General features: G+C 39.6%; 1 protein-coding gene across 1 annotated transcript; it reads left to right on the top strand.

The window, feature by feature from the left end:
• The first annotated feature begins 3,508 nt into the window (after positions 1-3,508).
• Positions 3,509-9,461, top strand: LOC146657858 (UDP-glucuronosyltransferase 2A2-like). The gene is made up of 6 exons (XM_085426221.1): positions 3,509-4,226; positions 4,378-4,526; positions 4,669-4,800; positions 5,789-5,876; positions 6,123-6,342; positions 8,995-9,461. The coding sequence occupies exons 1-6, from the start codon at positions 3,509-3,511 to the stop codon at positions 9,278-9,280; spliced, it is 1,593 nt and encodes a 530-aa protein (XP_085282347.1). The 3' UTR covers positions 9,281-9,461.
• The last annotated feature ends 14,324 nt before the right edge of the window (positions 9,462-23,785 follow it).

Here is a 23,785-nt window from a genome sequence, read left to right as displayed (position 1 = left end):
AAAACCCTTAGTGATCCCTTATGTGTCAGGAGTATTGGAACAGTTGAGATGCAATTTTTTTTCTAAACGCTGCATCTCTGTGGCTTTTAAACCCCAAAACACACTGCGCCAAAAGATTGGTCCACCCAAGGATTGGGTCCCCCAACACAAACAGAGTAATGTAGTGTACGCTGTTAAGTGCCAGTAGGATTGCCAGGATTTATACATCAGAGAAACCAAACAACCTCCAACTGTAGCCAATCCCCAACTCTCTGTGAATGGTACTCTTGGCCATTGGTCAATGGTCATTAGAGGATCAATAGGGTGCCCATGACCCTCTAGGGGACACTCCCACAGGGCTTAAAATCTGGGACTCTCCACCAATTGTTCTTACAACTGAAGAAGCTTCTTGGATGAGAGATGAAACATCTTCAAGGAAACTTAAAGAAGTTCAGACACTTTTCCTTGATTTCAGTCATTGTGCAAATGTACTGTTTATAAGATCGGGGAAACCTGCTGTCAACTGAGACTGAAGAAATCACTTGGATGAGTGACGAAACGTTTCTCCCACTGAAAATGACACGTCCAGATGAACAGAATCAACCTTTTGGAATTTACTTACCTGCATGCTTGAGCATGCACCAAGATACAAATAGCACAATTAAGATACTCTAGCTTGCCAAATGTATTTGCATTATTTCCCATCTGCCTTCAAATGTATATGAACTTTAGTGACATCTCACTCTTCATGGCGCAGGGTCAGTTTTTTGGACCCAGTCTCCTGTTCATTGCAGGCACTGTGGCACATCTTTTTGAAAACGTCGGGGTGCTTCAAATCTTAAGATTTTTGGGGGGCAGCTATTTTGGCATTTCATCACCATGTCGAAGGCAGGCGACTTGGCGCTCTTTTTTGGGTAATGGAATTTCAGTTCCCATTTCAGTTCCCTTGGTGTTCATCTGAACAACAGACTGGACTGGACTCATAACTCAGACGCCCTCTACAGGAAAGGGCAGAGCAGGCTGTACCTGCTGCGGAGACTCAGGTCGTTTGGGGTGGAGGGCCCACTCCTGAAGACCTTCTATGACTCTGTGGTGGCTTCTGCTATCTTTTATGGTGTGGTCTGCTGGGGCGGCAGCATCTCTGCTGGGGACAGGAAGAGACTGAACAGGGTGATCCGAAGGGCCAGCTCTGTTCTAGGATGCCCTCTGGACCCAGTGGAGGTGGTGAGTGACAGGAGAATGGCGGCTAAGCTGTCATCCCTGTTGGACAACGTCTCCCACCCCATGCAGCAGACTGTGACAGCACTGAGCAGCTCCTTCAGTGGGAGACTGCGGCACCCATGGTGTGGGACGGAGAGATTTCGCAGGTCTTTCCTCCCCACTGCTGTCAGACTCCACAACAAAGACTTTAACTGAACAAACACACACATCCACACATGTGCAATAACACTAAGTGCAATAATCTTTTCTGGCATCGTTGTATTTTTACTCAGTTGTATATAGCATTCGTATTCTATTTTTATCTTATTGTATATTTTTATTCTATTTTATTCTACTGTATATAGTATATTATTTTATTCTATTCTGTACAGCTGTGTACTGTATTTATTCTTATTGTATTCTAATTTTTGCGTCATAACTTTTGCACTGTCCACTTCCTGCTGTGACGAAACAAATTTCCCACGTGTGGGACTAATAAAGGTTATCTTATCTTATCTTATCTTATTAGATCTCTTGGGCAGAACCAGATCTAGCTGCAGTCAATATAAGGGTGATAATGTGGGCTGTCTAACTGCAGTCTTGGGAAGTGATTTAGTGGACTATCACTACAGCGACAACGATGACAAGCCAGCTTGTCATTGTTGCGCTTATAGACATTTTGCCCATGTTGTGCAAAATGGGGCTAACAGCCATTCATATACCTAAATCTTAAAATCTCTGTGTGGGAAACACTGATTTTTTTGTTTTGTACATCTCCAAAACATGAATTCTACCTAACCTAACTGATTTGCTTAGTTTTGTTCAGTTGAGTTGCAAATAATTCAGTTCAAATAATGATACTCAACAATGATTGCGCTTAATTGTCTAAAGCTGATGTATGAATGTACTGAAAAATATTGTTAAAGTTAAAATACTCAAGAGTAATAAACTAGTACAGTTTATGAACATTTTACTGATGGGCTTTTTTAGACAGAGGATTTAATTATTTCTGATATTTCTGAATTGGATTAAATAGTTAGAATCAGAAAACACTCTGTTTTAATGTTCTCCAGTGTGAGCATCTCTAATCTGAACTAATATCAGCCTTCACTGATAGCCAAGGCTCTCTGACACCGGTCATTGAGTGTTACTATTAAACCCCATTTCACATTTAACTTTCAAAGTAGCATTGCAAATATCATCAAAGGCAAATGTGCAATAAGAAAACGCTGAGCTTTTGTAGAGCCATGAACACGTTACTCAGCTACATTTCATCTTGAAAGGATCTGCTCAAAAATCAGCCACTACGAACGGATCCAAAACAGATCCAGACCAGATGAGCTGTGAAATGATTTGTTCCACACATCTGACTGCGATCATGATCCTTCCCGCTGTGCAAGTGGACCCGGTGTTACGGATCCGGTATTGAGCCTGTGGTACATCCGGGGCGGGTCCGGTCCGGATTAGTCAGGGAAGTTTTAGCGGATTCAGGCCCGTGTTTACTTTCGGCGGTGTTGAGCTGTTCTGTCACCTGCTGTCGCGATTCACCGTCTCTTTACTCTGGTAAGCTGCGCTTATAGACATTTTGCCCATGTTGTGTAAGCAGTTACATTCATACTGACACTTTATAGTTTTATTTTAGGGAGCTCGGTCATGTCTCCGTCAGCGGCCCGAGTTTAATGCCTTCCGGTATTGTGGTCACGTTAAATCAAGGTTGTATAACGGCCACAACCAGTAACAATCTTCATTCTCGAAGATTGTTTTCCTTACTTTCTTGTTTGTTTTTCCGTGTGGCTTTGTTTGTTTTTTCTCGCTTGTGTTTCTGGTGACAGAAACTTAATTTCTTTCGAGGGGAATTTTGTTCCATCGAGCTGCTGGTGTCAGGTTCAGGCAGCAGGCTGACTTAGAAATTGTTTACTTGCACGCTAGATGTATCCTGTTGAATACTTTGTTGAATATACTCTAGTTTTTTATATTTTCAGATGTGATACGGTTTCTTGGACATCTCATAGAGAAGTTTGGTGAATTCAACATTTGAAATGACTACTATTTTGTATTACTTCACTCTACCTCTCCTCAACTAACAATTACAACATCAGGCTTTCATATCCTTTTTATTTCTTTGATTCTCATACAAGTTAGATGTTACTCTTGTTTTTCCCCCCACTATTGTCAACTTTACTATCATTACTTTATAGCCCATTATGAAATGACCAATGCAGTACACAAAGAAGTGAGCCAGAGTTCACCTTTATTGAGTTAATGATTATTTTTCCTGGAATGCTTTCACCAAAGGATCAGACCACAGCTGGTTTTCCTGCTGACATTCATGGAGCTGCGTCTCTCTGCCTGCATCCTGCTGGTACTTTGTGTGACATGGAGTGCAAATGGAGGGAACATTTTGGTGTGGTACACCGAAGGCAGCCACTGGATAAACATGAAGCTTGTTCTGGAGACATTGGTTGACAGGGGACACCAGGTGACTGTACTGGTCCCGAGCTCGTCAATGTACATGAACACCAATGAACCTGCCCGCTTTCACTATGAGCCCTTCAATGTCACTTTCTCATTGGAGGCTATGGAGGAGTTTCTAGAAGAGTTCCTCCAATTCAATGTATATGAGATTGATTATATGAGCTACTGGGAGCTCTACATCAGATTCATTGACATAATGAAAACTGACCTGCAGTTTTCTATCCAGTATTTGGACGGTGTGGTGAAATCAGAAGCCGTCATGAAGAAGTTGAAAGAGGGAAATTATGACCTTCTCTTGGCTGACCCCATCAAAGCTGGCAGTGACTTGGTAGCAGATATTTTGGGGATCCCACTCGTCTTCTCCTTGCGCTTCTCCTTAGCTAATAACTGGGAGAGGCATTGTGGTCAGATGCCTGCTCCACCATCCTTTGTTCCCAGTGCCATGAGCAAACTCACAGATAAGATGGACTTCTCAGAGAGAGTGTGGAACTTTCTCTTCTACGCTCTTCAAGACATCATGATTGATCACACTTTTTGGAACGTATTAGACAGATATTACTCTGATGTCAAAGGTGAGCAAATGGACATGAAGCACACGGTTGAAAAAAACAACAACACTGTTAAATGTAGTGTTTTTATATCCCATCAAACCTGCCTAAGAAAATACAACCTGCATGAACTATTGGTGATATGTTGATGTCTATTATTCATGCACTGCAACAGGAACTCCCACCAGTGCCTGTGAGTTGATGAGTAAAGCAGACATCTGGTTAATCCGAACCTACAGGGATTTTGAATTCCCTCGTCCTTTCCTCCCCAACTTCAAATATGTTGGTGGGATCCACTGCAGACCTGCTAAACCTTTACCAGAGGTAAGGACACTCAACTATTACCATCTAATTAATCATTACAGAATATTTGTGCCAGGAGCAGTGAAACCATCAAAATGTTGAACAAAAATAATAAAAAAAACAGCTGGTTGTTGGCTGTGGGATAATATTCGACTTGTTACAGGATCTGGAGGAATTTGTGCAGAGTTCTGGAGATGATGGCATTGTGATCTTCACTTTAGGATCAATCATCAACAACGTCACCAAGGAGAAGGCAAACATGATAGCCTCAGGCCTCGCTCAGATCCCACAAAAGGTCAGAGGTCAGAGGATTTGTGCCAACTGTAATCAATTTGTGCAAAGCATGGAGTAGTTTTTCATGTTTTAGATAACCAATTACCAAGTGCTCTTCTTCTGACCATCAGAAATGAATTACTATTTCTTAACATGTTGTATTGTAATTAACAATTATTATTCAAGTTGCATGTACCTTGTGGGAATTGGCTTACTTCATTTTTATATCCTTATTCTTTTAAATTTCACATTAATATTTCTGAGCAGTGTATTTTAAAAGAACCCTTTGAAAACACATTAGATCTCAGTGTGCAAAAAAAAATCATGTTGAATATCTATAATGATACTGACTGTAAAGGGAAAGACAACCTAACAAGTGCTGAATTCAAAGACGCACTGAAAATGCAAATGTAAAAAATAATGATTCAGCAGGCTAGTCTATTTTGCCAAAATATTATTGCAGCAAATCAAACAGGGTATTCTGTAGTTTCAGACGACTTCACAAATAGGTACCAGGGCATCACAGGCAGTCAGCGCTATCCATTCCTTTATCCACCAGGAACTGCCAGCATACTCCTGCCACATGAGCCTGTGTATTGTTGTGCATCAAGAAGAACCCAGAGCCCACTGCATCAGTGTAGAGTCTGAAAATGGGTCCAAGGATTTTATCCACATACCTAAATGCAGTAAAAGTACTGTTGCCTAGTCTGTAGGTCTATGCATCGCTCCATGGATATACCTCCCCAAACTATCATGTAACTAGAAACTCCTCCATGCTCACGACACTGTGCTGGGAGACAGCAAACCTTCTTTCAATGTGACATATTGAAGTACTACCTGCACAACTTTTAACTGATTAACAACTCCCGCAGCTACTTAGCCGATCAGTGTAAGTTTAGTTATGCTGGAAAAAAAACAAACCACCAATAAAATTATGTGATATATGTACTACAATAAATAAGTATAATAAGATGTAATGAAAAAACACCATGTGAACTTTCTATTTAAAGGTGCTGTGGAGATACAAAGGAGAAAAGCCAGAAACTTTGGGTGCCAACACTCAAATATATGATTGGATTCCTCAGAATGACCTCCTGGGTAAGTAAAGTTGGTACCAATCACAGTTATTTCTTTCTATGTCTGCCTTTTATTCCATGAGAAATAATCCTAATGAAATCAGATGCCACAGAGACGGTAAAGTTCACAGTAACACTGCCAACTAAGAATTTTTACAAAAATACTCAAATCAGCTCAAATTAGTTGTTCAGGTTTATTGAAACCTTTTTGCTGTCTAAGTGTGAAAAACTTACTCCAGATCTTTCATGGTTATTTGACATGTCTTAGGTCACCCTAAAGCTAGAGCTTTCATCACCCATGGAGGCACAAACGGGATTTATGAAGCCATCTACCACGGCGTTCCCATGGTGGGCATCCCCATGTTTGGTGACCAGCCAGACAACATGGTCCATATGAAGGCTAAAGGAGCTGCAGTTATTCTCAATGTGAATTTCATGACAACTGAAGATCTTAGAGATGCAGTCAACACAGTCATCAATGACAAATCGTGAGTTCTTTGAACTATCTGTACTTTGGATTAGGATTTGAAAGTATAAATTTTATAGCAAAGATGAATGTGGGCTCAAAAAGTATGAAGGCCAAGCAAAACATAAATATGGATTACAGTGGTTCTTCGTTTATCGCAGGAGTTACGTTCCAAAAATAACCTGCGATAGGTGAAATCCGCGAAGGAGCCAACTTTATTTTTTTTACAATTATTATAGATGTTTTACCTCTCACTACTAGGGATGGGTGGTTCTGACATAAACGGTAGTAACCAGACCGAAAAGCAGCACACATTTCAGTGCTTTATTTCTGTGCTTTTTTTAACTGAGATGTCATACATTTTGGATTCTAGCCAATCATTTTACCTTTACAAGGATAGTAGGCGGGCCCAGGTACGTACGTTCTTTTAGAGCAGAGCTACAGATTAAAAATGCCCAAGGTGAAGCGGTCAAAAGTCTGGCTGTACTTCACAGCAAAAGATGCAAACTCAGCAGCCTACAACAAGTGCTTTAAGGTGATACTGTGCAAAGGAGGTAACACCTCGAATCTGATGAAACACCTGGCGACGCATAGCGTTTTTTTAAGAGCCTAGAAATGCGCCGTATTTGATAGCTTGCTGCAAGACCTCACACCGAGTGTGGGTGGGTTGCCTGTTATCGGACCCGGAGTTAGCAACATCCCCCAAGAACCCGAAGAGGAGAGCCCTGGCCCCTAGCCCTGCCAGTGTAACAGAAATGATGACGGATGATGATGCAGCAGCAGCCGTTCTCCTCTGTGCAAGTAGCTTAATGTTGTTCGAGTGTAATTTATGTTGAGTAGGCTAACCATGTTATTAAATTAATGCACGTAAGGTGAACTAGTAAACACCATCGTAGTTACATGCGGCTGTCTTCTTGTTTGATGGCAGATACTCTCTTGATCCAGGCAAAAAAGGCTAAAATGACCAAAGAAAAAGTGGAAAACGGCTAAACGGTCTGTATTTATATAGCGCTTTACTTGTCCCTAAGGACCCCAAAGCGCTTTACATATCCAGTCATCCACCCATTCACACACTGGTGATGGCAAGCTACATTGTAGCCACAGCCACCCTGGGGCGCACTGACAGAGGCGAGGCTGCCGGACACTGGCGCCACCGGGCCCTCTGACCACCACCAGTAGGCAACGGGTGAAGTGTCTTGCCCAAGGACACAACGACCAAGGCTGTCCAAGCCGGGGCTCGAACCGGCAACCTTCCGATTACAAGGCGAACTCCCAACTCTTGAGCCACGATCGCCCCCGACTAAACATGAGGTTTTTTGGACAAAGTTTGTGTTTTTTTTCCATTGTTTAAGCTCTGCTTCCAGCCAAGAGTGATACCATATATGCCCTATAGCTGCAGAAAAGACTAACATTGTTATCTTTTTATTAAAAAAAAAAAAAAAACAGCTAAAAATTAGAGGTTTTAGGACAAGTTTGTGTTTTCCATTCTTTAAGCACCAGTTCGAGCACCGTTTAAGCACCGGCACAGTTTCAAAAGTACCAGTTTGGCACCGGTATTGGATAAAACCTAAACGATACCCATCCCTACTCACTACACACTTTATACACTTTTCTCAGACAGGCACGAACATTTTCACACTTTTCTTTCTGTTTTAAACACTTTCAAACTTCAAACTTTTGTAAAAAAAAAAAAAAAAAAAGTCCAGTATTATAGAATGAAACCAAAGGTCCCCAGGGTTCCTCTTGACGGTGCAAAACGTTTCGTCGGTATTGTTGTGTTTGTTGGGGAGAAAACTTACATACATACAGAACAGCACTTCAGAATCACACTGCTAGTGATCAAAGATTTATGTCAATTTGACAAGCTGAACGCATTCTGTACTGTACTGGAGACACGGCACGAGGTTGATTGACAATGGTCTACAGCCAATCAGGACGCAGAACACAATGCGCTATAAAAACATTTTTAAAAAGCATGCAAAATTGCGTACACTCAACAATAGAATTATTAACTCGAACTAAATGAAAACTAATTCTGCAACATTAATTTCTGGTTTTCTTTACAAAAGTTTATTACTAACCTTATGTTCATTGGAGAAATTTAATGACCATGTTATCATCAGATAACACCTCTAGTATGCAGAACAAGAGTCAAATGACCTGCAAAATACACATTTGTATTTCAGCGCACACAGATCCTCAAGCAGAGGGCCTGGCTTAACAAAGAAAGTTCATAACCATTGTGGTGATACCGGTCATCTCCAATTGGGGTTTAAAGTTTTGTGGAGCGAGCTAACACAAAGAAAGTTTAGAAGCTTTCTTCTAACCTCAGTAAACCCTTTGCCAATGATCTTGGGGTCTCAGTGGTCTCAAAGCTTATTTGGCTTCCATCTTTTTTATACAGTTCATGATTGAAAGGGTTTTTTTGGTATAATTAATAGATAATAGCAGGTCATAAAGGAACAAGGGTCTAATGAGCTTGATAGCAGAAGTACCACAAAAGCTTCAAAGGCCACAAAATGATTGAAATATCTCTAGATGTCAATTTTAACTTGAGGCGTTATCAGTTTTAGAGTTTTGAAATACATCCCTTTATTGTCTGGCAAAAAAATAAATAAATTATAGTATAACAATTCAAAGGTTAATTATTTGAACCCAATATGCACATTCACAGGTACAAAGAAAATGTTATGCGGCTGTCCAGCATCCACCACGACAGACCCATGAGTGCTCTGGAAGAGGCAGTATTCTGGATCGAGTTCACACTGAGAAACAAAGGGGCCAAGCACCTGAGGGTCCAGGCCCATGAACTCACCTGGTACCAGTATCTCAGCCTGGATGTCCTGGGCTTCTTCCTCACTATAGTTCTACTCATCATATTCATCTTCATCAAGACCTGCAGTTTCTGCTGGCACAGGTGTTGTGTCAGGAGAGGAAAGACAAAAAGGAAGGCTGAATAACAACTAAACTGAAACGGTGCTGTGAATGTTGGACTGGGGTAATATTTGTTACCAGCATGAAACTTTCATTCATATATGTTGAATTTCCCTTCATCTTCTCCTTTATGCACCAACACTAATGACTTTAACAGATGCAATAATTTGCGTAACAGAACCTGAAGTTAATCTGACATTAAAAACCAGGTGGGTTTAAGAAAAAACACTAACATCAAGTTGAATTCAGTATATTCAAACTTGTTTTTTAATGCATACAGAAATACTTTCCTAAAAAGCATTTTATATATATATATATATATATATATATATATATAGTGTGGAGCAGGGAAATTATTTTACTGCTATTGTTAAATAATTGTCATCAGTACCATTGCATTAATAATATAATCTGCAGCATGGATATTGCATTCAAAGGTTTAAACAGTGTCTCTTTCAGAAAGACTGAGTTGCAGGCTGACAGGAAGTTGTATGCAGAAGTGAAAGCAGGAAGTTATTTTGAGCCGCAGGCTAAGACGAGGCTTTAACAATGTAACAGATAGCTTTAAGAAGGCCTTAAGCAGTTATGACTATTTCATACACAATGCATATCTGTGCTTATTAAAGAGTTGGAGCTCGGTCAATTAATTGGGGGTCGGAAGCTTTGTTCGGCGCGATGTTCGGACAATCTATTGTGCAAGTGACTTGGAGCCATAGAAGGAATCGCAATACATGCTTACAAAACACTTATATCAGGTCATTTTATATTAAGGTTTAAGTAGAGGTTCTTGATTAAAACATTTATTTAGTAGAAGACATACACATAGTCTCAGTGAGCCTCTGGTCTGGTAAAAGGTCAGAAGTGCAACAGGTGAATTGAGAAAGAGCATTTGAGGACGAGACACAGACAGTAGGTGAAGAGGTGACACAAAGAGCATGTGAGGTCAACACATACACACACATTAGTTAAATTTATTTAGAGGAACCGTCCTTGTTGTCTAGACAAGAAAGAGGAACAATTCACTTTAAGATAAGAACGGAAAGTACCACGCCATGAAAATAGAAGATGATTTTCTAGGTGAAAAGTCATGATGATGTTGATCTGATCTATGTATAAAATGTACCGGTGACGCATGAAGGGGCGTCAGTAAACAAACCCTGATGCTATAAAATATCTGTTCATGCTTTGATTAAGTCGAAGACTACTTCCTGTCTGCGTACAGAGTTGTCTTCCCACGCGTGTATTCATTAAAATCATCGTTTGACTTCACCCGGCCGGATCGGTGTGGTTATTCCTCGATCACCTCTTGTACCCTTCCTCAATATTGAATCTTAACATTTGGGGGCTCGTCCGGTTATTGAGGAGGGAGAGTTGGAGGTTTAGACGGAGAAATCCGGGGTCTTAGGTGGTCTGACGGGCAGACATGAATTCCAGTGGTCTAAGTGAGTGGGCATAAGCCGGCTTATCCAAAAGGTAAGGCACTACCTGTTGAATTATTTCCAAAGTGTGCCAAATTGGACATGATAAAATTTAAGTCTACTCACTGAAGTTACTGGTGGATGTCTGTTTTGATTTTGATGAGAATGTCATGACAGTACTGAGGATTTAAAGCAGTTGGACTGCTGGTAATGATTGAATGCGGTTGGACCGTTTAGTATGTTAGGGAATCTGGTTATTTTTTGGTTATAAGGTTGGACCTGCTTCAGTCTTACACTTTGTTGGGTGTTTTATTGTTGTTCCAAAGTATTATAAATTATTTTAGAACGGAACCGAGGGGGTTCTAGGAAGCGCAGTGCTCAGAGGTAACGCTTGCCAATGCCAAGGACGCTTAGGCATTGTCCTCGAAGAGGGATAGTCAGTTGGTCACTGTGGAGCTTGGGGCACTCCAGAATAACTAGGAGATAGAGTCTCCTTACCGTTTGGAACGGTATCTGCGCTTTTTTGGTCAGAAGAAGTTGGACTTCGGGCGTGTAACTTTAACCTAAAACTTCAAAGTTTGGGTTGGTTGACGCTTTTAAATTGAGTTAGGGATTTTAGAAATGAGGCCAGAAACAGTTAAAGTCTTGATACTGGTTAATTGGTCGCAAAAAACTCAGGGAGTTTATCCGCTGGGCGGTTATTTAAAATTTGTCGAAATTGTGTAGGCGCTAAAGCTGACAGATCTGACAGTGGTTGTAAATATAAGACGTCGTTGTAATATAGAATAAGAAAATTTGGTGTGAGAGATCTCTGTGTGTCGAGTCAGTAATGCACTGACTGCCTGCTGCTATTTTTAGACGGTGTGTGTGAGTGTGAAAATGCAAGGCAAGGCAAGGCAAGGCAAGTTTATTTGTATAGCACAATTGAACAATAAGGTGATTGAAAGTGCTTTACAGAGACATTAGAAACAAGAACAAATAAAAAGCATGATTTAAAATTGATTAAAACAAGCAAATAAACTAACTAACTAATTAACAAACAAACAAACAAACAATCAAAACAGATAAAATCAGAACATGCTTAATAATGCAAATTAGTAAGCAGTGAACTGTTTAAGCCACAGTTGGTTTTACAAATACTGCTGCAAACATTGTTGAGTGTGTGTTTCAAATGCCATTTATGTTTATTAGAGGACTATAAATAAAGTTTTGAGTTGCCGTAGTGGATGTATAGTAATTGACTGAGTTTGGATGTAGATATATAAATATATTGAGTGCACTGTATATACTTAAGGCTAACACATCACTTTCAGTAGTAACTTTTCTCCAGCATTAGTTGCTGGTGGGTTTTATTTTTTCAATTTCTTGTGTGTGCGGTGAGAATTAATGGAGGTTTCAATTTTTTGTTTGTTTGTTTTTTACTTGCTCTTTTTGATTATGACAAGCATGTCTAAAATACTCTTAGGAAAGTGTGTTGAGTTATATTCCTTAACTCTAGTCACAGTTTAAGTGTGAATGCGGTGACTAGAAGCTTTGACATGATGAATAAAGGTGTGAGAGGTATTTCTTGGGTGATGTAAAGTAGGACGTTTTAAACTTTGAAAGTGTTTTTAATTTGAGAGAGGCATGAGTGATGTTATAAGAGTTTAGTTTATTTAAAAGGTGTGTGTGAGAGGATTATGAAATCATTGTGTGAATGATGCTACATTTTAGGTCAAAAGTTAGTAGAATTACAGAGGGTTTGTAGATTGTAAATACAAAATAAGTTTGATTAGCCTGGAGAAACAGCAAAGCAGCTTGAGCTGCTCTGAGCAGCTGCGTGCGGTGTGTGTGTAACAGGAAATGGTGTGGGTGACAGGAAGTTTGCATGCCCATATAAGGTGATGTGTGAACAGAGGAAGTCTGAGAGAGAAGTGTGTGCGTAGGCAAAAGGCAGAGTGTGTGCGTGAAATAAGGGAGTATTGTTTTTACATCAAGGTTTAGTAGAACTAAAGTAGAACGTCACAAACAAACAAAAGAAGGTAAAATGAAGAGAGAAAATAATGTGGTTCCCTGACCGGGAGAGAAAATAACTGACAATTACATTAATGAATAGAAAACACACATACACAAAGTGCCATATGAGAAATTATTCTAGGAAGGAGTCAGAAGTAAGATAGTTTAACATAAGATGCAATGAAGGAAGCAGCTTACATTCCTTTAATTCCCAGAGCCAGTGTGTTCCCTCCCCTGCCCACTTGGGCCCCGTATCAGGCGAGTATGGAAGGCTGGATAGCCCATGACGGGTAAGATCCCACCTCGAAACCCTGGGACAACCTAAGGCAGGCACAGTCACGATTACTCTCGGCTTCAGTGAGAAGACGGGTCCTGACGGGTAAGGCCGCTGGGCTAGGGTGGAGGTGGAAAGTGGCAAGTGGAGCCCTACCTTCTGGCTGAGGACAAGGAATGCTGCTATTTAAGGTAGGAAATCAGAATTTGGGTTAGTAAATTTGGGGAGGAGAAAATTGACTGTTTAAAGGCAAAATTATGAAGGAGTCTGACACACTGTAAAAGCATCATATGCAATTTCACACACACAAACAGAAAATGCATTAAACTTATAAAGACAAGACAAGCTCATGGAGTTTAATGCATAGACACTGATTAAACCTGGCTAAGAACACAAACATAGGCAATGAAGAACAGCTTGCTATTTTGTATGAATGATACAATGGTGTGAATGTTTAATAAAATACATTTGAGTTTGTAATTGAGGAATAGAAGAAGCCATATGACAAAGGGAGTTATGAAAACAAAAAAGGGATTAAAGTAGTTTTAAAAAGAGTGACTTAGGAGTGCTCTCGTACTGACTGATCAACACTAGTGATCACTGTTGGAAGAAATAAAATGATTTAATGAGTTGGGAATGTTTAAACATATGTTTCTGTTGTTACAGCTTCTTGAGAGATGATTCAGTATGCAAATTAGCTGGAGTGTGTGGTGACGAAAGAACTTCCTGAGTGTGTGTGTGACTGTGACTTTCAGGAAGAGGAAGCATAGCAGAGACGAGAAGTGTAGATTGGGGTAGGGAATTTATAGTTTAGTGATTATATGATGTCGTAAGGGGTCTTATGCTGAATTTAAGAGTATAAGGGGGTGATTTTTGTGTGCAAATTGAGTGGTTTTAATGAGACTTTTGGTGTATTGAGGAGGTGAAATTATGTGGTGGCAAGATTTGTGTGTTTAAGGTTGTTGTGGTGATGGGTTGATTCTGTCAGGTAGGTTGTTGTTGGTGTTTTTGTTTTAAATAGAGGGAGTTTTAGGAAACATGGACATGTCTAAAAAATTGGGCCCATTATTTTGTAACAGTGCACTTAAAGAAAACCTGTCAGGTGATTTTGTTTTGTTTTTATGAGCTAACAATCAGCTCTATTTTTTCCATTTTTGTTTTAAGCAGGCCTGCAACAGCGCTGAAAATTCTCGGGGAGAGCAAATACAAGGGGGCTTTCCAGATTACAATTGGCTAAGGAAAGCTACCTGTGGGGACTGATCAAGGTCGTAAGTCCCTGTAAATAGGATTTTATGCGAGTCAATCCAGTCCAAAAGCATAAAGAAATATTTCCCTATGGAAAATAAAAATGACTGAGCTCATTTTGCTGAGGGTGGAGTATCTGATCGTGCGGGAAGCTCCACTATCAGCAAATAAAGGTGTGACTGCATGTGAGTGAATGTGAGACTGTATGTGAGTGAGGATGAATAAATGTGGACAAACAATTTGCCTTTACCAGAGAAAATTTCTGTTTTGTTTTGGTGACTGGGGTTAGATTATGGGATTATAGTATATTGTTGGGAGAATGCCAAATGCTAAAGGGGAAATATTTTTTGATGTGACTCAGTTACCATTAATTGAAGAAACACATGACTGATAACTGTTCTGTTTTAAGTTTATTTTTATGACATAGATTGGATCATGAGTGGGGAAAACTGAGCATTTTTAAGTTTTGTATAGTATCTTGACACATGAAATGTATCAAGATAAAGGGGGGTTTAGGGTTTAATAATTTAATTGTTTAATAATTTAGGATCATTTTAGGACCTTTTGGGTTTTTGATCATTTGGATATGGTAAAACTGAAACTGTTATTTTTAAGTTAAGGTTAAAGGATTAAAAGTGAACTTGTCACGGTTTGCGAGGCAAGCCGTGTGGAGTTGTAGAAAAGGACCCAAAAGGCGGCAGCTCTGGTGCAGGTGAATATTTATTTACAACGGTGGGCACAAAACAGCACTGGTGGAAAAATAAGAAACCGGAAACCTGAATTGGGTAAGCTAATAACACAAACCAGAAACGAGGATGCAGGGAGACCGAGGGGAAACAACACAGACAAACCAGCAACTACCATAACAGAAGACACAACTTAAATACACCCAGAGCACGGGGAGAACACAGACATAACAGGCTGGGGGAAACATGGAATAAACACAAAGAGAGACGAGAGCTCATGAATAGACAGAGGGGCACAAGGGGGTAAGAGTCACAAAGGGAAAAACACTTAGGGAACACCACAAGAGGACACCTCAGAAAACCTGGCCTAAATAAGGAGCGAAAATAGAAAGAACCAAGAATACTGGGCCAACATGGCCCAGGACCATGACAGAACTGAATCCTGTTTAGAAGATACAATGCCGGTTTTTCAAAGCTGTGAATAAATCCTTTGGGGAAAATTAGTGAGGGTTGAAGGAGGAGAACAGGTTTGATTTCTTTTTTGATTTTTAGAAGAAGTGGTTATAATGTAGGCGTACACATACAGATATTACATAGGTTTATCTTTAGGATAAAGGGGGAGCTTCTACGTAGAAATGATTTTTATACATATTGCATTTTGTGCTTTTAAAGGAGTTGTGGCTCAAATTTGTCTCTTGAGGGTCATGAGCCTTTGGCTAGCGCTATGATTAGCCAATCTACTGTGAGGATAATATGAGTTCATGAAGGATTGCACACGCTTACAGACACAGAGTTAAGGAACACACATGACAGTATTGATTCCAGGCAAAAGGCCTTAAATTCATTTAGCTTTTAACTGAACTTAAAGAAGGACCAAAGAGGAAGGAAAGCATATATTTTGGTTAAGTCTGATAAATTAGAATTAGAAGGTATGGTTACATTTAAAGAGCAAAATGAAATAAAAAGGCTATACCAAAATGGGTTATAACATAGGAAATGTGAGGTTAAAATGAAGTTAACACATAGGAATTGTTTTAAGGCAGCATTTAGCTATGATGAAATGTATACAGGAGTAATTGCTTACATGCTTAAACTTAATTGATTAAAGTGGTTGTTTTCTTTTGGAGTAGAGGAACTTGCAGCAGCGACAATTTGTGCACAGGATGTTGATGATCAGATAAGGGAAAAATAGAGCGAGCAACCGGACGTAAAAGCAGGGCTTAAAGAGTTTTAAGGTGATGAGTAACGTTGAAGAATATATATAAATACAAGTCAATAAGTTAAGAAGATAATTAGGATCAGGCTTTTGATTAAAGAGTCCCAGATAGGATAAGTTAGGGAGGTGCAGGAAAAGGTGTTTTGTTTCCTTTACAGAAGATCTCGGCGACCACAGGAGGGGCGAGGATCCTGGAGATCTCGAGGTCCGAGACCACCAGAGAGGGTCTGAGCGAGGACACAATGTATTGCGACCTCTGGTGTTCCAGAGGTCGAGAGAGGGAGTGTGGAGCAGGGAAATTATTTTACTGCTATTGTTAAATAATTGTCATCAGTACCATTGCATTAATAATATAATCTGCAGCATGGATATTGCATTCAAAGGTTTAAACAGTGTCTCTTTCAGAAAGACTGAGTTGCAGGCTGACAGGAAGTTGTATGCAGAAGTGAAAGCAGGAAGTTATTTTGAGCCGCAGGCTAAGACGAGGCTTTAACAATGTAACAGATAGCTTTAAGAAGGCCTTAAGCAGTTATGACTATTTCATACACAATGCATATCTGTGCTTATTAAAGAGTTGGAGCTCGGTCAATTAATTGGGGGTCGGAAGCTTTGTTCGGCGCGATGTTCGGACAATCTATTGTGCAAGTGACTTGGAGCCATAGAAGGAATCGCAATACATGCTTACAAAACACTTATATCAGGTCATTTTATATTAAGGTTTAAGTAGAGGTTCTTGATTAAAACATTTATTTAGTAGAAGACATACACATAGTCTCAGTGAGCCTCTGGTCTGGTAAAAGGTCAGAAGTGCAACAGGTGAATTGAGAAAGAGCATTTGAGGACGAGACACAGACAGTAGGTGAAGAGGTGACACAAAGAGCATGTGAGGTCAACACATACACACACATTAGTTAAATTTATTTAGAGGAACCGTCCTTGTTGTCTAGACAAGAAAGAGGAACAATTCACTTTAAGATAAGAACGGAAAGTACCACGCCATGAAAATAGAAGATGATTTTCTAGGTGAAAAGTCATGATGATGTTGATCTGATCTATGTATAAAATGTACCGGTGACGCATGAAGGGGCGTCAGTAAACAAACCCTGATGCTATAAAATATCTGTTCATGCTTTGATTAAGTCGAAGACTACTTCCTGTCTGCGTACAGAGTTGTCTTCCCACGCGTGTATTCATTAAAATCATCGTTTGACTTCACCCGGCCGGATCGGTGTGGTTATTCCTCGATCACCTCTTGTACCCTTCCTCAATATTGAATCTTAACAATATATATATATATATATATATATATATATATATATATATATATATATATATATATATATATATATATATATAAATAAAACACCCAGCACGCCCCTGCGGGCGGTTTATCCTTCAAGCTCGGGTCCTCTACCAGAGGCCTGGGAGCTTGAGGGTCCTGCGCAGTATCTTAGCTGTTCCCAGGACTGCGCTCCTCTGGACAGAGATCTCCGATGTTGTTCCCGGGATCTGCTGGAGCCACTCGCCTAGCTTGGGAGTCACCGCACCTAGTGCTCCGATTACCACGGGGACCACCGTTACCTTCACCCTCCACATCCTCTCGAGCTCTTCTCTGAGCCCTTGGTATTTCTCCAGCTTCTCGTGTTCCTTCTTCCTGATATTGCTGTCATTCGGAACCGCTACATCGATCACTACGGCCGTCTTCTTCTGTTTGTCTACCACCACTATGTCCGGTTGGTTAGCCACCACCATTTTGTCCGTCTGTATCTGGAAGTCCCACAGGATCTTAGCTCGGTCATTCTCCACCACCCTTGGGGGCATCTCCCATTTTGACCTCGGGACTTCCAGGTTATACTCGGCACAGATGTTCCTGTACACTATGCCTATGTGCTGGATTGTCTCTTGGGCATCTTTACACAGCCTGCACCTGGGGTCTTGCCTGGTGTGATAGACCCCAGCCTCTATGGATCTTGTGCTCAGAGCTTGTTCTTGTGCTGCCATGATTAGTGCCTCTGTGCTGTCTTTCAGTCCAGCTTTGTCCAGCCACTGGTAGGATTTCTGGATATCAGCCACCTCCTCTATCTGCCGGTGGTACATACCGTGCAGGGGCCTGTCCTTCCATGATGGTTCCTTGTCTCCCTCCTCTTTCTTGGGTTTCTGCTGCCTGAGGTATTCACTGAGCACTAGGTCAGTTGGGGCCATCTTCCCAATGTATTCTTGGATGTTCGTTGTCTCATCCTGGACTGTGGTGCTGACACTCACCAGTCCCCGGCCCCCTTCCTTCCGCTTAGCGTACAGCCTCAGGGTGCTGGACTTGGGGTGAAACCCTCCATGCATGGTAAGGAGCTTTCTTGTCTTTATGTCAGTGGCTTCTATCTCCTCCTTTGGCCAGCCTATTACCCCAGCAGGGTACCTGATCACGGGCAGGGCGTACGTGTTGATGGCCCGGATCTTGTTCTTACCATTCAGCTGACTCCTCAGGACTTGCCTGACCCTCTGCAGGTACTTGGTGGTTGCAGCTTTTCTATCAATCAATCAATCAATCTTTATTTATAAAGCACTTTTCATACAGAAAAAATGTAGCACAAAGTGCTTTACATAGTTAAAAGCAGCCCACCCCACCCTCCAACTCACTCCCCACACTCTCAATACACATATATCCCCCCACCCCCACCCACACACACATACACACACGCGCATACTTAAAGAGTAAAAATTGGGCTGGGCTCGCATGAGCCAAGTGAGGAAACATTATAACAGAGAGCCGTCTGCACCGGGAGCCGGTCACAGACCGCAGCCTCCGGGCTGGGCACACAGCAGGAGGGAGGCCAAGGAGCCCCCCAACCAGGCTGAGAGGACCCCAGAGACCCAGCAGCCACGGTCAATAACAGCCCCGGTGCAGAGAGCGCCCTCCGAGGAAACACTGGAGATATGACGCAATACGATATATACAGGGTAAAATGATAAAATAAATAAGAACAGGATACAATATAAATATAAATATAAATAGAGTAAGAAGATTAAAAAATGAATAAGAATAAAATCAAAAAATATTAGGTAAATCCTAAATTAATAATAGAATAACAGGATAGAATAAATAAGCATAAAAAATAAATAAACGCTAAGTAAAAGCTAAATTAAAAAGGTGGGTCTTGAGCCTGTTCTTAAAAACATGTACGTTCTCTGCGGCCCTGAGCTCCTCCGGCAGGCTGTTCCACAGACGAGGACCATACCACTGAAAAGCTGCCTCTCCGTGAGTATGTGTCCTGACTTTAGGGACAATCAAAAGGCCAGTACCAGAGGACCTCAGGGTCCGCGAGGGTTCATATGGTAAAAGCAGATCTGAGAGATAAGAAGGCCCAAGACCATTAAGACATTTAAAAACCAATAAAAGAACTTTAAAATCGATCCTGAAACACACGGGGAGCCAATGCAGCGATTCTAAAACCGGTGTAATGTGGGCCCGCCCTCTGGTCTTCGTCAGCACACGAGCTGCCGAGTTTTGCAAGAGTTGTAAAGTTGAAATATTCTTCTTAGGAAGACCAGAGAGCAGGGCATTACAGTAATCAATGCGACTGGTAATAAAAGCATGCATCAGCATCTCCGTGTTGGCCCGAGAGAGAATAGGGCGGACTCTGGCTATATTTTTTAGATGATAAAATCCAATTTTGGTTACATGTTTAATATGTGGGATAAAACCAAGCTCAGAGTCAAAAATAACACCCAGGTTTTTCACTTGTAGCGAAGGACATAGTGAAAATGCCTCTAATTTAGACAAGAGTTTCTCTCTCTGAGCCTCAGGACCGACAATTAAAACTTCAGTCTTGTCCTGGTTAAGCTGTAAAAAGTTTTCTGCCATCCAAGATCTTATATCCAAGATACAGTTAAAAAGGGCATCCATTGGTCTGGTGTCATCAGGAGACACAGAGATGTACAGCTGCGTGTCATCAGTTAACTGTGGAAGTTCACTCCATGCCTCCTGATGACACTGCCGAGAGGCAACATATACAAATTAAAAAGTACAGGGCCTAGAACCGACCCTTGAGGCACACCACATGTCATTTTATGGATCTTAGAGGAGCATGTATCCATACTCACCATAAAAGATCTGTCAGAGAGATAGGAAGTGAACCAGTTGTGTACAGCACCAGAGAGGCCCACCATGTGTTTTAGTCTGTTTAAAAGAATAGTGTGGTCTACTGTATCAAAGGCTGCGCTTAGATCCAGTAGCACCAGGACTGAGAGCTTTTGGGCGTCCCAGTTACATCTAAGATCATTTAAAACCTTTAGGAGAGCCGTCTCTGTGCTGTGGTTCACCCTAAATCCAGACTGGAATATCTCCAGGATCTGTCTATCATTGAGAAAATCAGTAATCTGAGTAAAAACAAGTTTTTCTAAGACTTTACTTAAAAATGGTAAGTTGGATACAGGTCTGTAGTTATTAAAATCATTACAATCCAAATTGCTCTTCTTCAGAAGGGGCCTCACCACCGCCGTTTTAAAGGCAGCAGGGAAGACACCCAACTGAAGAGAGCAAGACAGCGGCCTCTTCATGGTTCCCATTCGCCTGCGGGATCCCCAGGTACTTGTAACTGTCCTCTATGTCTGCAATGTTGCCTTCTGGTAGTTCAGTCCCCTCAGTTCTGACTACCTTCCCTCTCTTTGTTACCATCCGACTACAGTTCTCCAGTCCGAGCGACATTCCAATGTCATTGCTGTATAGCCTGGTAGTGTGGATCAGTGAATCAATGTCTCGTTCACTCTTGGCATACAGCTTGATGTCATCCATGTACAGGAGGTGGCTGACAACTGCTCCGTTCCATAGTCGGTATCCGTAGCCAGTCTTGTTAATGATCTCACTGAGGGGGTTAAGGCCTATGCAGAACAGCAGTGGGGACACTGCTAAAATATATATATGTATATATATATATATATATATATATATATATATATATATATGTATATGTATATATATATATATATATATATGTATATATATATATATATATATATATATATATATGTGTATATATATATGTATATATATATATATATGTGTATATATATATATATATATATATATATATATATATATGTGTATATATATATGTATATATATATATATATATGTGTATATATATATGTATATATATATATATATATGTGTATATATATATGTATATATATATATATATATATATATATATATGTGTATATATGTATATATATATATATGTGTATATATGTATATATATATATATATATATATATATATATATATATATATATATATATATATATATATGTGTATATATATATATATATATATATGTGTATATATATATATGTATATATATATATATATATATATATATGTATATATATGTATATATATGTATATGTGTATATATATGTGTATATATATACACATATATGTGTATATATATGTGTATATATATACACATATATGTGTATATATATATGTGTCAGGAGAGGAAAGACAAAAAGGAAGGCTGAATAACAACTAAACTGAAACGGTGCTGTGAATGTTGGACTGGGGTAATATTTGTTACCAGCATGAAACTTTCTTTCATATATGTTGAATTTCCCTTCATCTTCTCCTTTATGCACCACCACTAATGACTTTAACAGATGCACTAATTTGCGTAACAGAACCTGAAGTTGATCTGACATTAAAAAGCAAATACTGATTGGCTGTGGGTTTGTTTTTTTTTTTGTTTGGAAAAAACACTAACGTCAGATTGAATTCAGTATATTCAAATTTGTTTTTGTTTTTTAATGCATAAAGAAATATTTTCCTAAAAAGCATTTCATTATTTATGCATATATTTTATTTACTCTTTTCCCTTTTTTTTTTTAAATTTTTTTAATTTTTTTAATTTTTTTATTAATCAATTCAATCTAGGAACTGTGACAATCAACATCTTCATCAATAAATCTGATATCTGGATCATGATTCTGTGGAATTTAAAGTCAGATTTCACTGTATGATAATGATTTATCTTTATGTGGATCAAATTAACTCAACAATGAGATGATACTCTGTAAGGATTTTGTAATAACAAATAAAACATTTGCATGGTGGTGACCCATCACTCTCTTGAATGGATCATTATGATGTATTCAGCTGTGAGCTTGTTGCGGGTTAGCTTTTAACCACTGATGTATCCATCACCATCCCATGGAGCAGCTGTAGTAAACAGGAAGACATCTGAAGATTTTCTTACTGGTTACAAAAAAAGCAACCTACATTTTTATGGAACGCCAGGACTGCCATAATGAATTAATTAAATACACCATTAAATAATTAATTAAATGTGGCAATAATTAATTAAAATTGGAATTAATTAATTAAATAAATAGTTATGACACATGTAATTAATTAATTATTGACACATTTAATTAATTATTTATGTATTTCACATTTTAATTAATTATTGACACATTTAATTAATTAATTATTGACACATTTCATTAATTATTTATGTATTTCACATTTTAATTAATTATTGACACATTTCATTAATTATTGACACATTTAATTAATTATTTAATGATATATTTATTTATTTCATTTTGGCAGTCCTGACGCCTGGCTCTCATCATGAAATAATTTTATCTGTCAGCCTCACCCATCAAACTCAGGGGGCGGGGTTAACGCTGATCGAGTCAAAACCATTGCTTTGGCCTGGTGGCCATTGTTTCTAGCACACAACAACCGGCATGTGGAAGCTAACAGAACTGAGCTTTGAAAAACCCTGTTTGTGTGTTACCAAATACCGTTTTAATATTTTTTTAGCCGAGAATGTAGTGGTTTAATCTTCATGTGTCTGGTCGGTTTGTCAAGATACAGCCTCTTTGCAAAAGTGTTTCGATGATTTCGGAGATGTCTGCACAGTCTCACGGCAAAGCGTGGGATAGACCCGCTCGCCTCGCAAGCAATCCCACCGACAAAGCGCAGGCCCCGGTACACAGCTGTAGTAACCCCCGCTGACTTCTTTTACTGAGGTTATATTTATCGATGTTTTATTTCCTGATTTTCTTATGTGTCCTACGTGTTTCAGTCGCCAATTCTGAATTATAACTAACATTAAAAACATGTTTAAGGAGGAGAGAGAGCAAATAAATCTGTTTAACATCTGATCTTTGGGTTTTTGTTCAGTAATCAGCGTGACCTGTGTATAAACACATAAAAGAGATAACGTTGGTGTTTCCGTCATGTAGTAACTGCTGGCTTTAACTGTACAAAGGTTGTTCGACACTATGAAACACATACAGACTTCATGATGTTCGGCTAATATTTTTATTGTGAATATTAATCATGCTGACCTCGCTCTGTACACCACGCAGCGAGGTCAGCATATCCACGATATCCACGATATCCTCAGCTCCATGAGTTAACACAAAGTTTCCCAGCTGACTATCTAACTGCCAACTATTCCAGAGACGTGAAAATATACAGCATAAAGAAAAGTGTAAGAGACTCAGCAGCAGATTAGAATAACAGTTATACATTTAATAAATCACCAAATGAATCCAAGAAACGAGCAAACCTGTTCCGACAATTTGAATTTGTATTCCCTCAGCTGCAGACTCGCTGCTGTTTAAATGTTTGAAAAGGAAGATTAGATATAAAAAACGTCAAACATAGACTCAGTCTGCCTTCACATTTGATA

The sequence above is a fragment of the Rhamphochromis longiceps genome, linkage group LG12 (assembly GCF_057381845.1).
Source record: "Rhamphochromis longiceps isolate RC_006_pf linkage group LG12, R_longiceps_female_GT1.1, whole genome shotgun sequence".
Classification (NCBI taxonomy): domain Eukaryota; kingdom Metazoa; phylum Chordata; class Actinopteri; order Cichliformes; family Cichlidae; genus Rhamphochromis; species Rhamphochromis longiceps.
Note: the sequence above shows the minus strand (reverse complement) of the source record. Positions and strands in the feature narration are given on the sequence as shown.

Coding starts and splice junctions, on each gene's coding strand:
- LOC146657858 (XM_085426221.1), top strand. CDS start 3,509: ATGGAGCTGCGTCTCTCTGCCTGCATCCTGCTGGTACTTTGTGTGACA. Junction 4,527..4,668: donor CTGCTAAACCTTTACCAGAG/GTAAGGACACTC, acceptor GACTTGTTACAG/GATCTGGAGGAATTTGTGCA. Junction 4,801..5,788: donor TCGCTCAGATCCCACAAAAG/GTCAGAGGTCAG, acceptor TTCTATTTAAAG/GTGCTGTGGAGATACAAAGG.